General features: G+C 35.8%; 1 protein-coding gene across 1 annotated transcript in view; it reads right to left on the reverse strand.

Annotated features, from left to right (window-relative positions):
* Nucleotides 1-3,616: 3,616 nt before the first annotated feature.
* LOC109102475 (zinc finger and BTB domain-containing protein 16-A-like) overlaps nt 3,617-18,437 on the reverse strand; it is a 50,756-nt gene continuing 35,935 nt past the window's right edge. The window contains exons 5-7 of the mRNA XM_042739367.1: nt 15,049-15,219; nt 9,935-10,102; nt 3,617-8,203 (exon numbers count right to left, since the gene is read on the reverse strand). Coding sequence (XP_042595301.1) covers nt 7,974-8,203; nt 9,935-10,102; nt 15,049-15,219 — 569 coding nt within the window. The 3' untranslated portion in view covers nt 3,617-7,973. The remainder of the gene's footprint in view (nt 8,204-9,934; nt 10,103-15,048; nt 15,220-18,437) is intronic.

Genomic DNA, 18,437 nt, shown 5'->3' on the forward strand with positions numbered 1-18,437 from the left:
CAATATGGATTTAAAGCAAACCACAGCACAGAGACGCCCTCCTCAAAGTAAGCTGACTCTGGTGACTCTGTGATTTTAATTTTACTAGATCTAAGGGCGGCTTTTGATACTATTGATCACAATATTTTTATTACTCATTTAGAAAAGACTGTGGGTATTCGAGGCACGGCTCTTGAGTGGTTCAGATCATTTCTTTCTAATAGGACCTTTCAATTTTTCATTTTTTTTTTTTTTTAATTTCAGTTAATACCAGTCATTCTTATTTTAAATCTGCTCCATTGAATTGTGGTGTTCCCCAGGGTTCAATTCTTGGTCCAATCTTGTTCTTACCGTATATGCTGCCCTTAGGTTTTATTTTTAAAAGGAATGGAGTTTCTATTAATTGTTTTGCTGACCATATTAAGGTGTATACGGAAACAGGACAAGAGGACAATTACATCTCTACTAAATTGTCTGCATGAAGTTAAACTATGGATGTCAGCATTTTTTTTTTTAATTTAAACAAAAACCGAGGTAATTTGGTTCGGAAACTCTGAGTCTCAAGTCCTCTCTGATTTGGGGAACTTGGCTCCCTTCTGTAAATCGGTAGTCAAGAATCTTGGGGTTCAGTTTGATGTCTCTCTTAAATTTGATAAACAGATCAACTCTTAAGACTTTGTGATGAGTGGGGCAGGGCCGAGAGCCGTGGGAACGGAGCGAGGCCGGAGGAGTAATTGAAAATAAGCGACACCTGCACAACTCACCGGTCTCAAGTCCCACGGTGGAGCTCCGGATTACTAGCTAAGGTAAAATCTTTTCTGTCACATAGCAATTTTAAAAAGCTTATTCATGTCTGTATTGTAACTATTTAGAATTGTAATTCTTTGTATACGGGTGTTTGTATGCATTTGTGAGCCAATCACTGTTTTATAATTTGTGATTAGTTTTGATTGTTGTTTGTTTGTGTTTGTTAGTGAATAACTGTTTATAACACCTATTTTAGCTACTTTACATTGGCTTCCAATTCACTACAGCAGTGGTTCCCAATCCTGGTCCTGGAGAACCACCAACACGTTTTTGGTGTCTCTCTTATCTGACACATACACTTGAGGTCTTGGAGTCTTCACTGATGAGTTGAATCAGGTGTGTATGAATAGGGAGACCTCTAAAATGTGCAGTGTTGGGGGTTCTCCAGGACCAGGATTGGGAACCACTGCACTACAGGGTCGATTTTAAATTACTTATCTTAGTATATACAATCTTACACAATCTTGCTCTGTCTTATATAATTGATCTTTTACATTTACACAAACCTCAAAGGAATCTAAGGTAATCAAACCAGATGATTCTAGATGTCCCTAGGACCAGATTAAAACTGAGTGGTGGCCACAAAGCGTTGGAATAGTTTGCCTTTATATTTTAGACTTTTACCTACATTGGGTTCTTCTAAAATAAATTTTAAATTGTATTTGTTAGACTTAGCCTTTGGCTCAACACATAGAGTAAACAAAGTGGGCCTTGGTCTTTGCTATTATATTTGTTTAACGTGCTTATTTATGTATTACTCTTTTTTTTCCTTCTGTGCTGTTGGTCTCCTTTTTACTAGTTTATTGTACAGCATATTGGCCAACTTTGCGTCGTTTTAATTGTGCTCTATAAAACAAACAAAGCTTTTTCAAAGGTCAGCTGTACAAATGCAACATCTTCTGTGACAGAAGAGTGTTTGTGTTTGTAAGCTGTTTTCACTGTAGACCATTACATGTCATTTGTTCAGTCTTTCCCTTGTTAACAGTTGGCAGTCAGGTAATGCCTCAGTCACAATGATTGCTTTCCAAACAAACATGCTTATTACCAATTAAAAGGCTAAATAGAGGGTCTGTTTTAATAATTAATGTCAGTGTTAATTACTTCCATCAAACCTAATGAGCCACCAAGGCTTTAAAGCCATTCCACAGGTAAACAGCTAAGTGAATCACATGGGATGAGGTTACAGTTTGATTGGCATATTACCTAATAAAGACTTTGTAGAGTTGTTCTGAAAAGATCATGTGTTTATAAAGTCACTTAAAAAACTGTATTTGCATCAAATGAGTCTAACTATTCTATTGCAATACAAACATTAGATGCTTCCTTATGTGGCTTAGATATGATCATGATTCATCACTCAATCTGTATTATCTATTCAGGGGTTGTTCCCTCATATTTCATTAACAATATAATATTTGCATTATAGAGAACTTAATATTGTCACCCATCAAAACCAATAACTGCACTGATAATTGACTTTAGAAATCAATGCTGCAATAGTGCCCATAAAAGATATCAGTGGCAATTGGTGAAAAAAAGAACAGAAACAGATTTGATCCATGTAATTGGAAATTATGTAAAGTGTTTCTCAAAGCAATTATTTATAAATCGTTTTCAATGAATTCACTTTCTTTTTTCCCCCATGAGTATAAGCAAATTGTCATTGAAAAGATGTGCTTAGCCAACTTCTGACATCTAATTATATAAGCTATTAATAGTTTATTTTTAATTTTTATATAGTTTTATATATTTATATAATTTATTTTATATAAGTGGTTTTATTTGCTTTGTAATTTTTCAACTCTATTACAAAAGTTATCTGAACATGAATTCAAACTGTCAGTTTTATTTTACATTTACAGTGAACATCAAATAAACAGTTATATTTAAAAAAGAAAAAGAAAAAAAATTGCAAATGTAGCTAAAATATAGTTGTCACTGAGTAATTACTACATGCTTATAATCAAATTTTAGTATGCGTTAAACATATTTGTGATAAAAATGTTTGAGCAGTATTATTTATAATTCTTACAACAGGGTTGACAAGGTTGACTAGCTTTTCATTTTAGGGTATTGATTTTATTGAAGATTATTTTATCTAACATCTAAGTTCTAACATCTAATAACAACCAAGCAAAAACATGGGAATATATCTCCAATATTTTCTGAAATATCCATCATGGGAAACCAAAACATAGGATATCACACACTGAATGACATCAATTTTCACTCCTGTAAATTGTTCTAATTACAAAGAAATGACAAGTACCATGCTGAAGTTTTTGTAGTAAAGACCAAAATAAAATTTTCTTGTACAACATAGTCCAATAATCTTTGTTTTATTTACAATTTTATTATTATTTATTTTATTTTATTTTAAAGTCTATTTAAAAGTAGTTCGCATTCAGGTCTTAATGGAAAATGTTATTGTTGTTGATTCATTTATTCACCATCTTTCATAATGTCACAATGTTTATTTATATGAACAATCGATTGATGATTTGCTTTGGATTTTACCAAATTGACCTCTATGTTGTCCACTGGTATCGATAGTATAGACTGTAAGGACTAGTGTAACTGGGAAAATAAAGGCAATGATGTAACTTCATGAGAAATACAGTATGCATCCTATTAAGAAATAGATTGGAAATCTTCGTTAATGTCGCCACTAGAGGGCGGAATCACCAAATACATCTGTAGAGGCCCAACATTCCTGTAGCCTACTATTAATGAAACAAAAATCATCATATCCCACGCCCCATCCCTTGCTAAAAAAGGAACAGTTCTCACACAGAAAGCGACGAACGGTGAAGAAATACTCTCAGTCTCATGACATTTCTGTTACAAGTTTATTTTAGAACACTGACGTACACAGAGATGTGTCTGAACCCACATAGAGAAGGGAAAAGGAATCTACACCTCTATCTGCAGCATCAAAATCACCACACAGTGCTTCAAAACAGCATCTCTATGCTGAAACAAAGAGGAGAACAAAAACCCTACAAGGCTATAATACAAAATTTATGCACAAAACAAAGTAACAATAATTGGGCACCTTTTAAAAGTTACACAAAGAACTGGTGCTGAGGTAGACAATACAATAAAGTAAAACACAATGAATGTAAAACCATTTCCACACCAAGAACACGGTCTTGTCACTAGAACAAGGCGAATGGAGCGAAAATGGCCGTTTGGTCCCATGTGGATCCTCAGTCCGAGTATTAATTTGTGTAACAATGGCACAAATACGGGCGCACTGAGTGACATGGCTACTTCCTGTCTGAAAGCAAAGTAAAACACAGTGATACAGCGGCAGGGATGCCAAGTTTTCACTTAAATGCTGACCTGTAGATTTATTGCTTGTGGGGACTAAAAAAAAGGGGGTTACAAAAATAAATGTAGTATCGATAATGATAAGGAAAGTGTAGGTGTTTATTCTAAAATTGATATCTATGATGTTCCGTGAGTAAAGTGAAGGCATCCCTGATTGCCTAAGAGCACAGTTCATATCAAGGTGACTTTGCATAAAGACAAAAATACAGGGCAGATGATGCATTAAATCATTTACAGGGTGTCTGTCAGAGCACCTCTTTGTTGCTAACCGGTGCATGTATTTAACACTGAACAAGTCGACCACATTGACTCACACTGCACACACAAGGACCAGTACAGACCGTATAGGTGACTCTAATCTTACAGTGAGCGGTGAACACGATACAAACACACAGATACAGCTTTACTTTTCATGTCTTACAGGTCGCTTGTGCTCCTTGACTTACAGCTCTTGGCATTAGTTCACTCACAGTCATTTTATACTCAAAATGTGGAATCACCATCATCATCATATGAACTGACACCCAGCAGCAATGACTACAATATGTTTTTACAAACATCTACTACTTGTATGTTTAACATTGTAAAATAAGCACAAGAAAACAATTTTCCACGCAAATCAAGAACAAGCACAAATGCAAAAGATACTGTAAAAATATTCGCCTCACTTAAAAAAAAAGAACAAAAAAAAAAGAACGGGTCGCACAATACCCCGTACAAAAATACAACATATTCCCTTATCAAAGTGCCGTGTTTGGCTCTTGTCGAGAGATTTATTTTCACAGAAAATCACCTATTTGTTTTTGTTTTCTCTAGTGAACTTTCCACGTAACTGCACGCATCAGTACCGCATCTCTGATGACTTACCGCTTGAATAATTTTCACATAAAAACATCATTTTTATTCACATTGTTTCAAGTTTATCCCCTCAAGTATCTAATAACTAAACATTTTCTCAACGCTATTCTAAAATCATCTAGAATGTATGCATCTACCCTTTCAGGCTGAATACGTTTTATCGTAAGGAGTGTAAATATAATGACGAATGAACCGGGTTTTTTTTTTTTTTTTCTAGTGAATGAAAACATAAGAGTGGGTGTAAATGAAAATGCTAGTTACAAGCAAAACAAAAATGTGCTTTTGCTTTAGTGCAAAACTGAGAGCAGAGTAGAGGTAGCCCTGAAACTGATGGCCGAGAGGCAGATATGCACACTAGTACTATGCTTAACGCTAAAACAACACTGAATAATTTACAGACCCAGACGGAATCAGCATTTAAGATGTGGTCACATTAGCAAATTTCAGAATCGTTTCATAAGCAAAAAAGGTCCATTGTCAATACTATAGTGATGGGTGAATTTTATATGATAGCATATGTTATTTATATGAAAACGTACGATTTTTAGAGAATAGACGTAAGCATGAAGCGGTGAAAGAGAAACGAGTTAATCTGATAGCGTTGCATTCAACCCTGTACCAAAGCCGTCTCACATTGTGTCGCTGGTTAACCTCTGGTTTGCCTGTGTGTGTTCTTGTGATTTGGAGGAGGTGTGGCTTTAGAGAGTGATTTGCAGGGAGGGTGGGATCTTATGCTGTCAAAGCTAGCCTCTCCAAAATCACCTACACTACCTTTAAACTCGTTGTGAAATCTGTGCAAGTGGAAATGTTTCGCTCTCATATGAAATTCTTGATCATTTGGATTTATGAATTTGAACCTGTTGCAAAATCTGAATGAAAATCTTTCTCTCTTATGTAAAAGTTCTGAACACGTTGATTCCTATAGAAAAGACTGGATTTCCAACCTGATCTCATGAGAAAACGTAACTATTTTATGAGGAGGTGTTTTTGTATGAATTTGTACAATTTGATTGGTGCGCAAATGGAAGATTTTTAGAAAAATACTAAGCATGAAGGCGTAAGCAGAGCATACAAAAAGTATAAATGAGATTGTACAAATTTACACCAATTGGTCACCAATTTGCCAAAACATTAAATAGTTACGTATTGCCATGAGTTATTGTGATTTTGCCTGTTGAAATTTGCGAAACAAAAAAGCAAATGTGACCACACCTTTACCATTTTTTTAGTAGAACATAAAAGATTTAAACATAGTAAAATGCCTTAAATGTAAAGTACTAAAGTCTTGATAGATAAAACATTTACCAATTAACCAAAACATAAACATCTAAGGGGCAGAAGATATATAGAAAGTTGTGAACAAACATTCTAATTTTCTCTTAAATTTCTCTCTGATTCCGTTTGGGCCTGATGATGTGGCATTCTAAATGCGTTGTACAGCTCTTAAACAAAGCTCAGCAGGAAATGAGAGACAAAGACTAGAACAAAAATAAATCTAGCATGTGAGGTAACAAAATTAGGCAATTCAAGTAAAACGTTCGAACAGAGATGACAGAACACAAACTACAACGGTGCGCTAACTACAGGTATCCTCAGCAGAAGACTGCAGAAACCTTTACATTTATGCATTTAGCAGACGCTTTTATCCAAAGCGACTTACAGTGCATTCAGGCTAACATTTAACGTTTACCTAACATGTGTTCCCTGGGAATCAAACCCACAACCTTTTGCACTGCTAACGCAATGCTCTACCACTGAGCCACAGGAACACAGAAACATACTGCATTGCGGTTTTTAAATGTAAAAAATAATCTCTTTTTAATTCATAATTTGATTTATGAGTACGATATTAACATTTCATTAGACTAAAATGCCTGCAGTTGCAAAAATGTGATTTTGCCATATTACCATGTGAACATAAAAAAAAAAGAAATAAGCTGATAGCTGTACTATTTGGTGGGAAAGTGACTGAAATAAAAGCAAATCACAGAGATTCAGCTCTCTGGCTTCGTCTGAATGCACAAAATGCAGAAATGGTGCTGAAAACAATAAAAATACGGGCCTCTGAAACTCTGAAAGTGCACAGTGTAGTTATTTAAGGTTGAATAAATGTCCCTGAACATCCACTACAGTTGCTTGGCAGCACAATTTGGATGTACCACTGAGAAAAGCTGTTTTGTTAAGCACTTTATAACGCTTTAAAGAAAATTACTAATGGGTCCAACTCTGTGCATTTTCTCGCATGTATTTATAAAAAAAAAACATGAAAATTGAGGACTGGAGAGCCTAATAATGAACTTAAGGGAGCAATTTACTAAAAAGGGGCATAATTTCATTCACTAATGTGTTTAGCTCCTCTATTTCATCGTGTGTGAGAGTTTTCAGCTTTGGTCCATGTTTTTATTCAACTCAGAATAGCTCCATTAAGACTCCATGAAATTAAAATAGTAGGCTTTGAGTCCATGTTTGTTAGCTTTGAGGTTGCTAGCATATTCTAAACGTTGACCTTTAACGGATATGCATTTAAAATTATGTTTGTGATGTAACTAAAGCCTACTGGACGATCCCTATGACAGATTTCATGGGGTCTTAAAAATCTATGGCTTATGTGTTGTCCATGGAGAAAAAATGATGGGAATCCATATTTGAATAAAACATTACAAGTATAATCATGCAGTGAATTTCTCCAATCAACAGGGTGGAATGCAGACAAATGGATTCTCGTCATAGTGGTGGACTGTACTAACACGTTCTCAAAATTCACATCCCTTTACCACATATAACATTTCCATTTCATAAACATTTGTTAGTGCAGTTACATCCTAAAACTGTGCACAAATGCATGTCACAAACAAAAGGTCAAATAAATCCACATGACATTACATCACTTTGACCACGCCCCCTCACCGTCTTTGGCCTGGACCAAAAGCAAACCTTCAGGTGAATTGTCCTTGGGCGCATCTTGCCACTTTCTCATTCGGTTTTGTCGGCCCATCTCACACGTAGCAGAGGTACAGGTAGGTCTTCTCTATCCTCCAGTCTGGGGGCACGTCCTCGGGCTTGTGGGCCTTCATGTGCTTCTGCATGGACGAGAGGCTGGGGCAGTACTCCTGGCAGATGGTGCACTGGTAGGGCGAAGCGCCGTTGTGGGTACGCAGGTGTTTGATCATGGCGGAGTAGTCCCGCGAGCGCTGGTGGCACAGCTTGCACTCAAACGGCTTCTCACCTGTGGAGAACAAGTACAGAACATTTCAAACTACCAATAATGTGAAAATGACAGAAACAGTGGTGTTGATTAAAGACAGCATGAAATGGGACTCACAGCTCATTTTACTTTCATAATATGATGGATAATGTTCAAATTTATTCCAGGGTGATTATTTTTAACTAAAAGTAAAACTAAAATCATAAAAAAGATTTTCGTTACTTAAAATAAAATAAACATTAACAGTAAAAATAAATAAAATAAATGGTAACTGAAAAAAAAATATAAAATACACAATAAATTACTTAATTTATTTAATTACGTAAATGTTAAACGTATATAAACTAGTAACTATATATGAAATAAAAACAATGAAATTATAAAAATTAGGAATGAAACTAGTAAAATGAATTACAAATAAAAACAGAAAATATACATATAAAATCTAATTCAAAATACAACTAATAAAAACTACATTCACAATAAAAAAATTATAATAGTATATCAGTGATACTGAAATAATACAGATTTTTGCATAAATACTGTAAATAAAAATGCAGTTCATACATACAGTATAGTGATTTAACTGAACCTGTCCTATAATGATCATCTTTTTCATTTTTATTAAAGAATTCAATTCTTAAAAAATAAAACCTTTTAAGCAGTTTCCCTTATGTACCATTTCTTAGAAAATGTTAAATTGAATAAAAATACAAGAAACTGCCTCACTGCTTATTATTATTTGAAAAAAAAAAAAAAAAATGTCTGTTAAAGTCAAGAAATTATATCACAGAGAAACCCTTGCAGACACTCAAAACTGTGTCAAGGTCAATAAGACTCTTAAAATATCAGACAATTTTGACCTTTTTATTTTAATGAATAATTCATGATATTTGTAAAACATACTTTTTACCTTGAAAAATATATTTAAAATCTTAATAATTGGTCAATGTAAGAAAAGACTGTCCGGTACTGATTATAAAGATTATCAGGATAGCAACAGGTTCAAGATTTCCCATACTAGCTCTGCTTCCTGTCTGATAAGGTGAAGTTAAGCTGCCCCCTGCTGTCCAGGATGGGAACGACAGATGTGTAGATCCGTGGGTGTGCAGCCTGCCACTGAGCACAGTAAACCGAGTATTGATCCACCATTGACAGCAAGTGTAAATGTCAGTGATTCTCCGGCTGGTTGTGTGAAGGAGCAGTGGCCTTTCAGCCAAGAGTTTCTGCTCTTGTTATCTTCACCTGCCTGGTCTTGTGGCCGCAGCCCCGCTTGACACAAAGACAGCAATTATTTGACAGGCCTTCTGATAGGTTTGCTTTAGCAGCTGCCTTATTGAGGGCCAGAGAGCAGCAGCAATCAGCCTGTAATTCCAGCTCAGCCGAAAGATTTAATATGCCACCGTGGCGAGACCAAGACAGTACAAAATAGATACAAGGAATTTAATCTAGCATGGGCCTGTAAATGTCAAGATCTGAATTCTTTGGTGTAAAACTGCGACCCTGTAACAAAATACAATTAATTTAGTGTTTTATAAAGCTGTTGCCTTGTTTTATTTTATCATATTTGCTAGAAGGCACTATGCTGACTCAGGCTGTCAAGGATCTCCAACCTGGAAGAGCAGTTCAATGTGTTCCCTGTGTGTGTCTATTAACCTGTGAGCTTCTATGGCTTTGGGAATCACTGCTGAAGTGAAGCAGTCATCAGATGAGGTGAGATGCTGTAACAGCTTTGGAATGAATGTGGCTGACCTGTATGGATGCGGTAGTGGGTCTCCAGCTGGTGCTTGAGGCTGAATTTCTTGCCACAGCCGTTACATTCATAAGGCTTCTCTCCGGTGTGGATGCGCTTGTGACCCTTCAGAGTGCTCTCATCACGGAAGCAGCTCCCGCAGAACTCACACTCGAACGGGTGGTCACCTGCCGTACAGAGAGACAACAATAAAGTTATTAATCTGAATGCATTTTTAATCGGGAGATGCTAGAAAGCATTTGATTGGAGAACAAGCTGTTTCCAGCACTGCTTTTCAGTAGAAGAGAATGGGAATGAATAATAAATAAAACAGAGAGCGGGACCAGTGTAGTCTGATTCAGGAACAAATAATGCTTATGAGTCGGTTCTTTTTGATGAATACAAAACACACAGCACCACAGATCCTTCTTTTAATATGCATTATTTTGATTATCACTTTACTTTATTATTGTAATTGCATTTTTCCTCGCTTTTGTTTCATGGTCCTGGGCAGATCAAAGACTTTGTTATATATAACTTTTTTATACATTGTCATGTTTTTGTGCTGGCAAATAGGCTTAACAAAACAAAACAAAACAAAACAAAAAAACAAAACAAAACAACAGAACAACAGAACAGAACAGAACAGAACAGAACAGAACAGAACAGAACAAAACAAAACAAAAAAATAAAACAAAATAAAATAAAATAAAATTGTAAATCAGTGTAAGTGTTATTTAAGAATTAATTATATACTATTATAATCTTCTTTAATATTTTGATTGATCTTATACACACACACACACATTTTTATTTATATATTTATTTATTTTAGTTTTTAAAGTTTTAATAATTATTTATGCTTTTGTAATTTTATTAATTTTTTAGTTTCATTTGTATTTATTTCAGTAGTAGTTTTAGTAATTTTAAAACTTTAAACATATTTTATTTCAGTTAGCTGCCAAGACAACTTTGCACATTTTTAATTTAAGTTAAACTTTTTTTTTTATTTTCTTTTTTTTTCTTTTTTTTCTACACACTGCAAAAATGGCTTATCTTACTTAGTATTTTTGTCTGGTTTCTAGTCAAAATATCTTACCATTTTTTTGTTTGGGGTTTTACTTACCCCATTGGCAGATAATTTTACTTGTTTTAAGCAAATGCACTTAATTTAGTTTTTTTTTTCCCTTGAAAACAAGACTAAATATCTTAAGTCATTTGGCTTATCTAGTAAAAGTATTTTTTTATATTTTTAATAGTCTTATTTTCAAAAAGTTAAAGAATAACAAATTGAATCAAATAGGAATCACGTCGAATTGAATCAAATCAAGAGCTTCCTATAATCCAGAATTGAACAGAATCTTTATCAATACCCAGCTCTATGTGTACATGGTTTCTAGCTGGTTAAAGCTGGTTATAGCTGGTTGACTAGTTGCACTCCAAGCCGGTGGGGTCTTAAGGCAACCTGTTTGAACTGGTTAACCACATTTCACAACATAACTTAGTCTGGTATGACCTGGATTCTCCATTCAATCCCTATTAAACAATAAGACTAACATTTCCTTAGTTATCACAAAGAACTGTTGTATCGACACAGCATGTAAATAAAAACAGGCAGAGAGTTGCGCTCAGATGACAGAGTTATTAATATCAAGTAAACATCACAAGGTGCTGAAAGGGAATCATCCAGCACATTTCTCTCAGCCGGCTGTTCTAATGTCAGTGATCAGTACGAGTCTGATATGTAGTGATTTCAAACGCCGGCCGATTGCTAATTGCTTTCCCGCTCTGACTAACAGCCCCTCATATCATTTCCTCAGACAGCAGCGGCATATAACGCTCGCAATATTTAATACATTTCAGCCCGGGTGGCGTGGCTTTAAAGTTATCAGCGGTGACCTATGCTCTTCATTATCTCCCTGTCCAAGTGCTAGCCGTGCTCGGGAATAAATTGCATCTCTTGTTATGTTCCGTCATGCTCCGACTTAAACCCTCCTCTTAAGAGACAATGCAGAAATTCCCTGAACACGTTCTCTAAGCCAATCACAGCCCGCCATTCACATTCAAATACACTTCTGCCGGAGATGAATGGGTTTCTATCTGGGCCGAGAGAAAAAAAAAGCAGACTGGGAGAGATGAGATCCCTAGTGAACAGATATGAGATGATAGATAGAGTGGCAGTCTTTATGCATCTGTATCAACTTATCCGATGCACCTTCTGAAAGCCCTCCAGCCTGTCTGTCATTAAAGTTAATTGCCCAGAGGCGGGCAGCAGGCAGGCCAGACTCACAACACCACAGGCATGCTAATGCGCTAACGCCGTCTACTGCGTGTGCATTCTGAACACGTCACTGACTTCACATTGGAGGAAATATATCAACAGGTATCAGCTTTGGTGCGTTTCCATGTTTGAAAGTCTATTATTGTGCAGACAATGTCGAACTGGAAGTTAAACGCACACTTGAAAGTGTTTATTGACGATGGTACATTTTAGGTTACATACTACTGTTCCATAATAAATAAAAAGCAGTGAGTTTTACATAAGCATTGTTAAATATTGAATAAGCCTGACAAAATGGCTTGAAAGTCAAGGCTGAACGACCTGCAGAGACTGTCTGTGCCATAAGCAATGTGAGCTTTGTGCTCTGTACCATCAAACACAGCTGTGAACATAGACAGCCACCACTGTCTGCAAATGGCCTGGCAGTGAAATGGAGAGCGAACAGGAATGGCATATTAATGAGAACAGGCTACATGTGCAGAATGAAGAGAGGAGCAACTGGAGACGCACGCAGCCCATTGTTTGATTTGCCCCTTGCATTGTAAATACAATGCAGATGGTATAAAATATACATGTGGATGTTGCAGGAGCCCAGGTATTACTTGTTTACATCTAAGGTTCTTTTTATTTATTAGTTATGATTTTGTTTTGTTGCATCATGAAATATTTTAGCTGGAAAGACTAGTAGAGCTGATGATTTATGCTGGTTAGTGCTGGTAGATCAATGTCATTGTTGTTTACCAGCCAAAATGCTGATTAAAATGCTGTTTTTTTTTCTATTTCTGATGATGCTGACTAACCAAGAGAAGATTTTGGTTAAGCTAGTTAAGAAGCCGGTTAGATGCTACACTCTTATAAATAAAGGTTCTTTATTCACATCGATGGTTCCATTAAGAACCTTTAACATACATGGAATCTTTCCATTCTACAAAAGGTTGTGTATAGTGGAAGAAGTTCTTTAGATTTTTATGGTGTTCAAAACATGGTTCTATGAAGAACTGTTTACTGAAAGAGTCTTTGGGGAACCAAAATTGGTTATTTTATGGCATTGCTGCAAAAACTATTATTTGGAACATAATACTGTACATCTCAATAAGATCTTGTCAATTTCATACTTATTAAATGGCATTTTTGATTAAATAGAGAGCCAACTGTGACCTAAAAAATTGCAACCATAAGTCAGAGACCTTCAATATGACCTCAGATATTTCTTATTAAATTCTGTTTTCCACATAAATGTTATAGCTCTTACTGTATGCAACAGTTGTCTTATTTCTTTCTTCTTTTTATTTAAGGTTAAACATCTTAAGACTGTTTATTTAAATGAAGTGCACCTAAAATCATCAATGAGTCTCCTAGGCTTTGAAAGGATTTCTAAATTGCCATAATGATAGGCTTTTGGCTTTGTTTTCCTTTTGATATGTTCTCTACAGTTCTTATACTTTATGTGTTTGCATATTTGCATTGCTTTGATCCCATCTTATTGCACATCACGACTGGTCGATTATGTACAATGCCTGTATGTTATTGGTCAGACTACTTTTCAATTATTACCTTAAACAAGAAATCAATAGGAAAACCAAGGCAAAACCTGGCCATTTTTGACAATTTAGAAATGAACTCTTGAGATGCGATCCAAACACCACAATTTCAGTAAGTTTATACTCACGTCTGCAAGCTGTTTAAAAACTCCTGCAATTCAAGTACAGAGAAATTGAAATAGCTATAGAAGTTGACATTTACTCAGACTCTGTTAGGACCATCAGAATGTCCTTTCAGATGTTGTTCTGGAAAAACTCATGTACCCAGCGGTCTGTGGCGAGATGGAGTGCATACTTAATGGCTCGACTCTTTAAAAAAACAACCTCACTTCATTTCTGGCCCCTCTTATCAAAAATTTACATGTTGAGTCTAGACTTCAACTGCCTCTGACAATCTTACTGGTATTTCAGGTCAGACAGTGAAAGCAAAAGTGAGAGAAAGATGCACTCTTGCAAGTAAATGGAGTAGGGGCAATTTTGAGCTCTTTCTGTTCACTGCCAGACCAGACAGATTCAATCATCTCTGTTTGCCTAGTTATGAAGTAAAAACAGATATAACTGTTAAACATGCTTGTACAAAGTACACTGATATAGTCTGTTCTAACAAATTATAATGGATGTTGATTAATTCCATTTCTAGCTAATATTTAATTGAGCATTTTTTTTTTCAATCCTACCTGTTGCACTGAAAATAATCGCATTGCCACCTTACTAAACATCCTTCTTCCACCTAAAATTTCCTCTTTTTGTTACCCTGAAAGTCACCCTGAAGGAAACTACGGGGAGAAAGAGGGAGGTACGGTAGAGAAAGAGACAAAAGACTGTCAGAAGATAGTCTGAGCCTCAGATGGGCCGCCCACAGACTATAGGGAGACCAAGTTTTGTTTACAAGTTACCACATTGAAAGAAGTCACTGGATTGACAAAGTCTGATATGATTTTGGCACTGAATATTTACTCAAAAGTAAAGTTTTAGTAAGCTGAAGACATTCTAGCCCTTGTTTAAACAAACTAGCATTTGCATTGACATTTTATGTGTCAGATATTACGCCCATTTCTTTCTAGGTGGTGGTTCTTTGGCATAAATGTGCCGGTAAGTACCTGACTTTGTCAATACTCAAAAATTTGGCTCGTCTGAGGATAAGTAAGAGGTTTATATAACCCATGTTCTTCCTGAACTGTTTGAAACTTTGCCACATTTCAGCTTGTGGCCCGCTTGCCCTTTTCTGAATTACATAGAGGTGTGAAGCTGTTAATGTGCTTTTAGATGACTCAGATATTGGCGGTGAGAGTGATTTTCAGGTAAAGCTCACCTGTGTGCGAGCGAAGATGGCGTTTGAGCGCTGTGTGGCTCGGGAAGGTGCGCTCGCACTCGCTGCAGACGTAGCTGCGCATGCCGGCGTGAATCTCCATGTGCTGCTGCAAAGCCTTCTGGGTCTGGAAACGCTTCCCACATAGGAGACAAAACACTGCCATGTCTGAGCCTGAAAATGAGAGACAAAACAAGTGGGGGTTTAATTAGTGTTTAGTGCAAAGTATGCAGAATTTGGATTACATCCATTTTACAAGTACATTCAAGTACAAGTCAAGTACATTTTAGCAAAATGAATGAATAAGTCCATGTGTTTCATAATGGATGGGGTTGAAGAGACTTAGATGTATTGTCTTAGTTTCTCTTTTCTCCACAAAAAAAAAAAAAACTGTGCTTTCAGTATCTATGGCCAATCAATAATGTATCTTTCAAGTAAAGCTGTCTCTAATTTAAAATCTTTGTGAAAGCCCAGTGGTGGGCTCGTGAACAGCAGGCTGGGATTGACTTCTCACTCAATCAATCAGCATTTACGACAGAGCTCAGAGTGAAAAAACAGCATTAGTGCCTGAGACAGATAAAAATGAACCTCTACACTTCACTGACAGCTCGTCTGTAATGTGAGCTTGGTGTAAATGTACTTAGACAAGTTGCCCGATTTCTCTTCTATTCTCTTCAAGTTTAAGAGCCGACATTGATTACAAAGGGCCATTCAGGGGCCGGGAGAAGATATTCAACCTTGAAAACTGTTTCACTAAGATCAAAGATACAAAAGTAACAAGTTTTAGAACTATTGTTATTAAAAAAAGAAATAAATTTGCAAGAATGCAAAAAGAAAAAGATTGTGCACTTTAGGTCACTAATCAAATGATCATGAACTCTTTTGTAAATATGGCAAGAGGTTCTAAAATAAAATAAAATAAAATAAAATAAAATAAAATAAAATAAAATAAAATAATAAAATAAAATAAAATAAAATAGTTAAGGAATAATAATAATAACAATAATAACAATGATAATAATAATAATAATAATAATAATTATTATTATTTTATTACTATTATTTGAAATACTTAAATTCATGAATATTTTTCAGGTGTCGTAGCAGGTGGTAAGGTGATATTATTTGAAATGTATTCAATTAAAAAAGAATGCAAAAAGGAAGCATTTTCATGGTCTCTTTTGGACGCCAGTCTAGCTCGAGGATAACAAAAAAAGTAGAAGAAAAACATTCACGGCAAATCTCGCTGTGAAATACTGCAGAAATACAAATGATGACACATTCTTGAGCTTCATTATATCAGACACATAACAGATATTTGTGTTGTCAGCTTTGTCAGAAGAAAAAAATAACCGAGGCAATCCAGCACGGGCATAAATATATGAGACGACTGTGGTAAAGAAAGAGAAAGCACGAGGGGAAGAGAGAGAGGGAGCTTAGCTTCACTACTGTTTAATGTCTTTAGGAATAATTTACCTCTACAACTCCAACTATTTATACCATCACTCAGTTCCTCTGAGAGCATCCCTCTGCTTCTATTTTGCCTCATTCTTCTCTCTCTCTGTCTCCTTCTGTCTCCCTCGTTCTCTGTGTCTAGCTCCCAGCAGAGCTTTAATGGTTCTGAAGTGGCTGACAGAGTAGCTTAAGCCGGGTGAATAGGGCTGTTAATGGACCCAGCTCCTCTCTCAGAGTGAGTGTCAGAGACTCGGCTCTCCTCAGCAGCTGCTCTGCTCTGTTTCCCAGAGACTGCAGAGCTGTCCGTTACCCACACTACACCTTACCCAGAAGCACAACCGGAGAAAGAGCTGTGTCACCTGCTACTCCTGCATGTCAAAATGATGAGAAGATAGTTAAAAACAGTACGGGTTTTCTACTGTGTTTTTCAAAACTAAGACATCAGGGTTGGGCCACTTTCAATTCATGAATGAAAATGTGAATTTAATTGCACTGCTCACAAGCTATTCACCATTCTACCATGCTAAACTGGAATTTGAAATGAAAATGCAGGAAGAGGAATTAAGCAGAATGCAATTCAAACAGTAATACAGTTATGACGTGGGAATTTCATTAGTTTTAACACGCTTCGTGATTAAAAAGTATCACATTTTCAAAAAAAAAAATAAAAAACAGCAGTACACTCTCAAAAAAAATATTTTGGCTTCGCGATGCCATAGAAAAACCTTTTTGTCTAAATGGTTCCATAAAGAACCTTTAACATCTGAAGAACCTTTCTGTTTCACAAAAGGTTCTTTGTGGCGTAAGAAGGATCTTCAGATTATAAAAAGGTAAGAAAGAGATGGCTCTTTAAAGAACCTTTGTCTGAATGGTTCTTCTGTGGCATCGCTGTGAAGAACCTTTTAAGCACCTAGAGTGTATACATATAAAATAAACATAAAAATCTTATTTGTATTACATTAAATACTAATATAAGAATAAGAAAACAAAATATAATGCTTTTTTCATAAATACTGCCTTCAAAGTATTCAACTATTCCAGAAAGCCGTGTAATAACTCATGAATTTCTGTAAAAAACGTTTTATATATCTGCTTTTAAATCTAACATATCAACTTAGTAAAACATAAACCTAAGATAATATATACTCTATCCTATGATATAACACATAAGGGCTTTCAGAAATGAAGAAAGGATAAAATGCAGGGGAAAAGTTGAAGTTGGGTGGTTTGGCTCATTGTGTGGTGCATGTGAGTGGGGTCAGAGGTCAAGAGCGCAGAAGGCAGATGTGAGAAGAAAGAAAGGACCCACCTGTCCCAGAATGCAATGACGAGAAAACAAAAATATCATTGAACGCTGTAAAATAATCTCTAGGTGAGATTGAGTTGAGATGTTTCTTACATAAATTCTGATTATACGGTTGTGTAGATGTAAATCATTTAGTACAAACAGGTAACTCCATGCAATTTTTGCCAGTTTTGCTTAATAATTCAAACGCTCCAGTTAATACTTAAAAATGCTCAAATTAGTTTATTACTTAGGCTTAATCTTAAACATGATTAAAAGTAATGGCAATGCAAGCCAACACCATAATAAAGAAAAACTCATCATCTATTAACCATTTGGTCTAGACATGGAGCTCAAAAGGCCATGAAGGCATGCTTTTCTCTGTTGTGTCTAGGATATTCCTTCATTTTCAGCCCTGCTTACGTAGAATTAATGAAGATACACTCTCTTGAAGATAACACATTAATCATAAAGCACGGTTTAAAAATTCATATAAAGCACCGGCTCCTATTTCACATGCAGAGCCAGAGCCACCTTCCCACATCACACCTGAACTTTGATGTCAAAACTTCGTTTAAACAGATTAAACGGCATTATCCAGCAGAGAACATCTTCGCCTCTTAAAACGAAAATACACAAGAAGTCGAGACCG

The sequence above is a fragment of the Cyprinus carpio genome, chromosome B15 (genome assembly GCF_018340385.1).
Source record: "Cyprinus carpio isolate SPL01 chromosome B15, ASM1834038v1, whole genome shotgun sequence".
Lineage (NCBI taxonomy): Eukaryota > Metazoa > Chordata > Actinopteri > Cypriniformes > Cyprinidae > Cyprinus > Cyprinus carpio.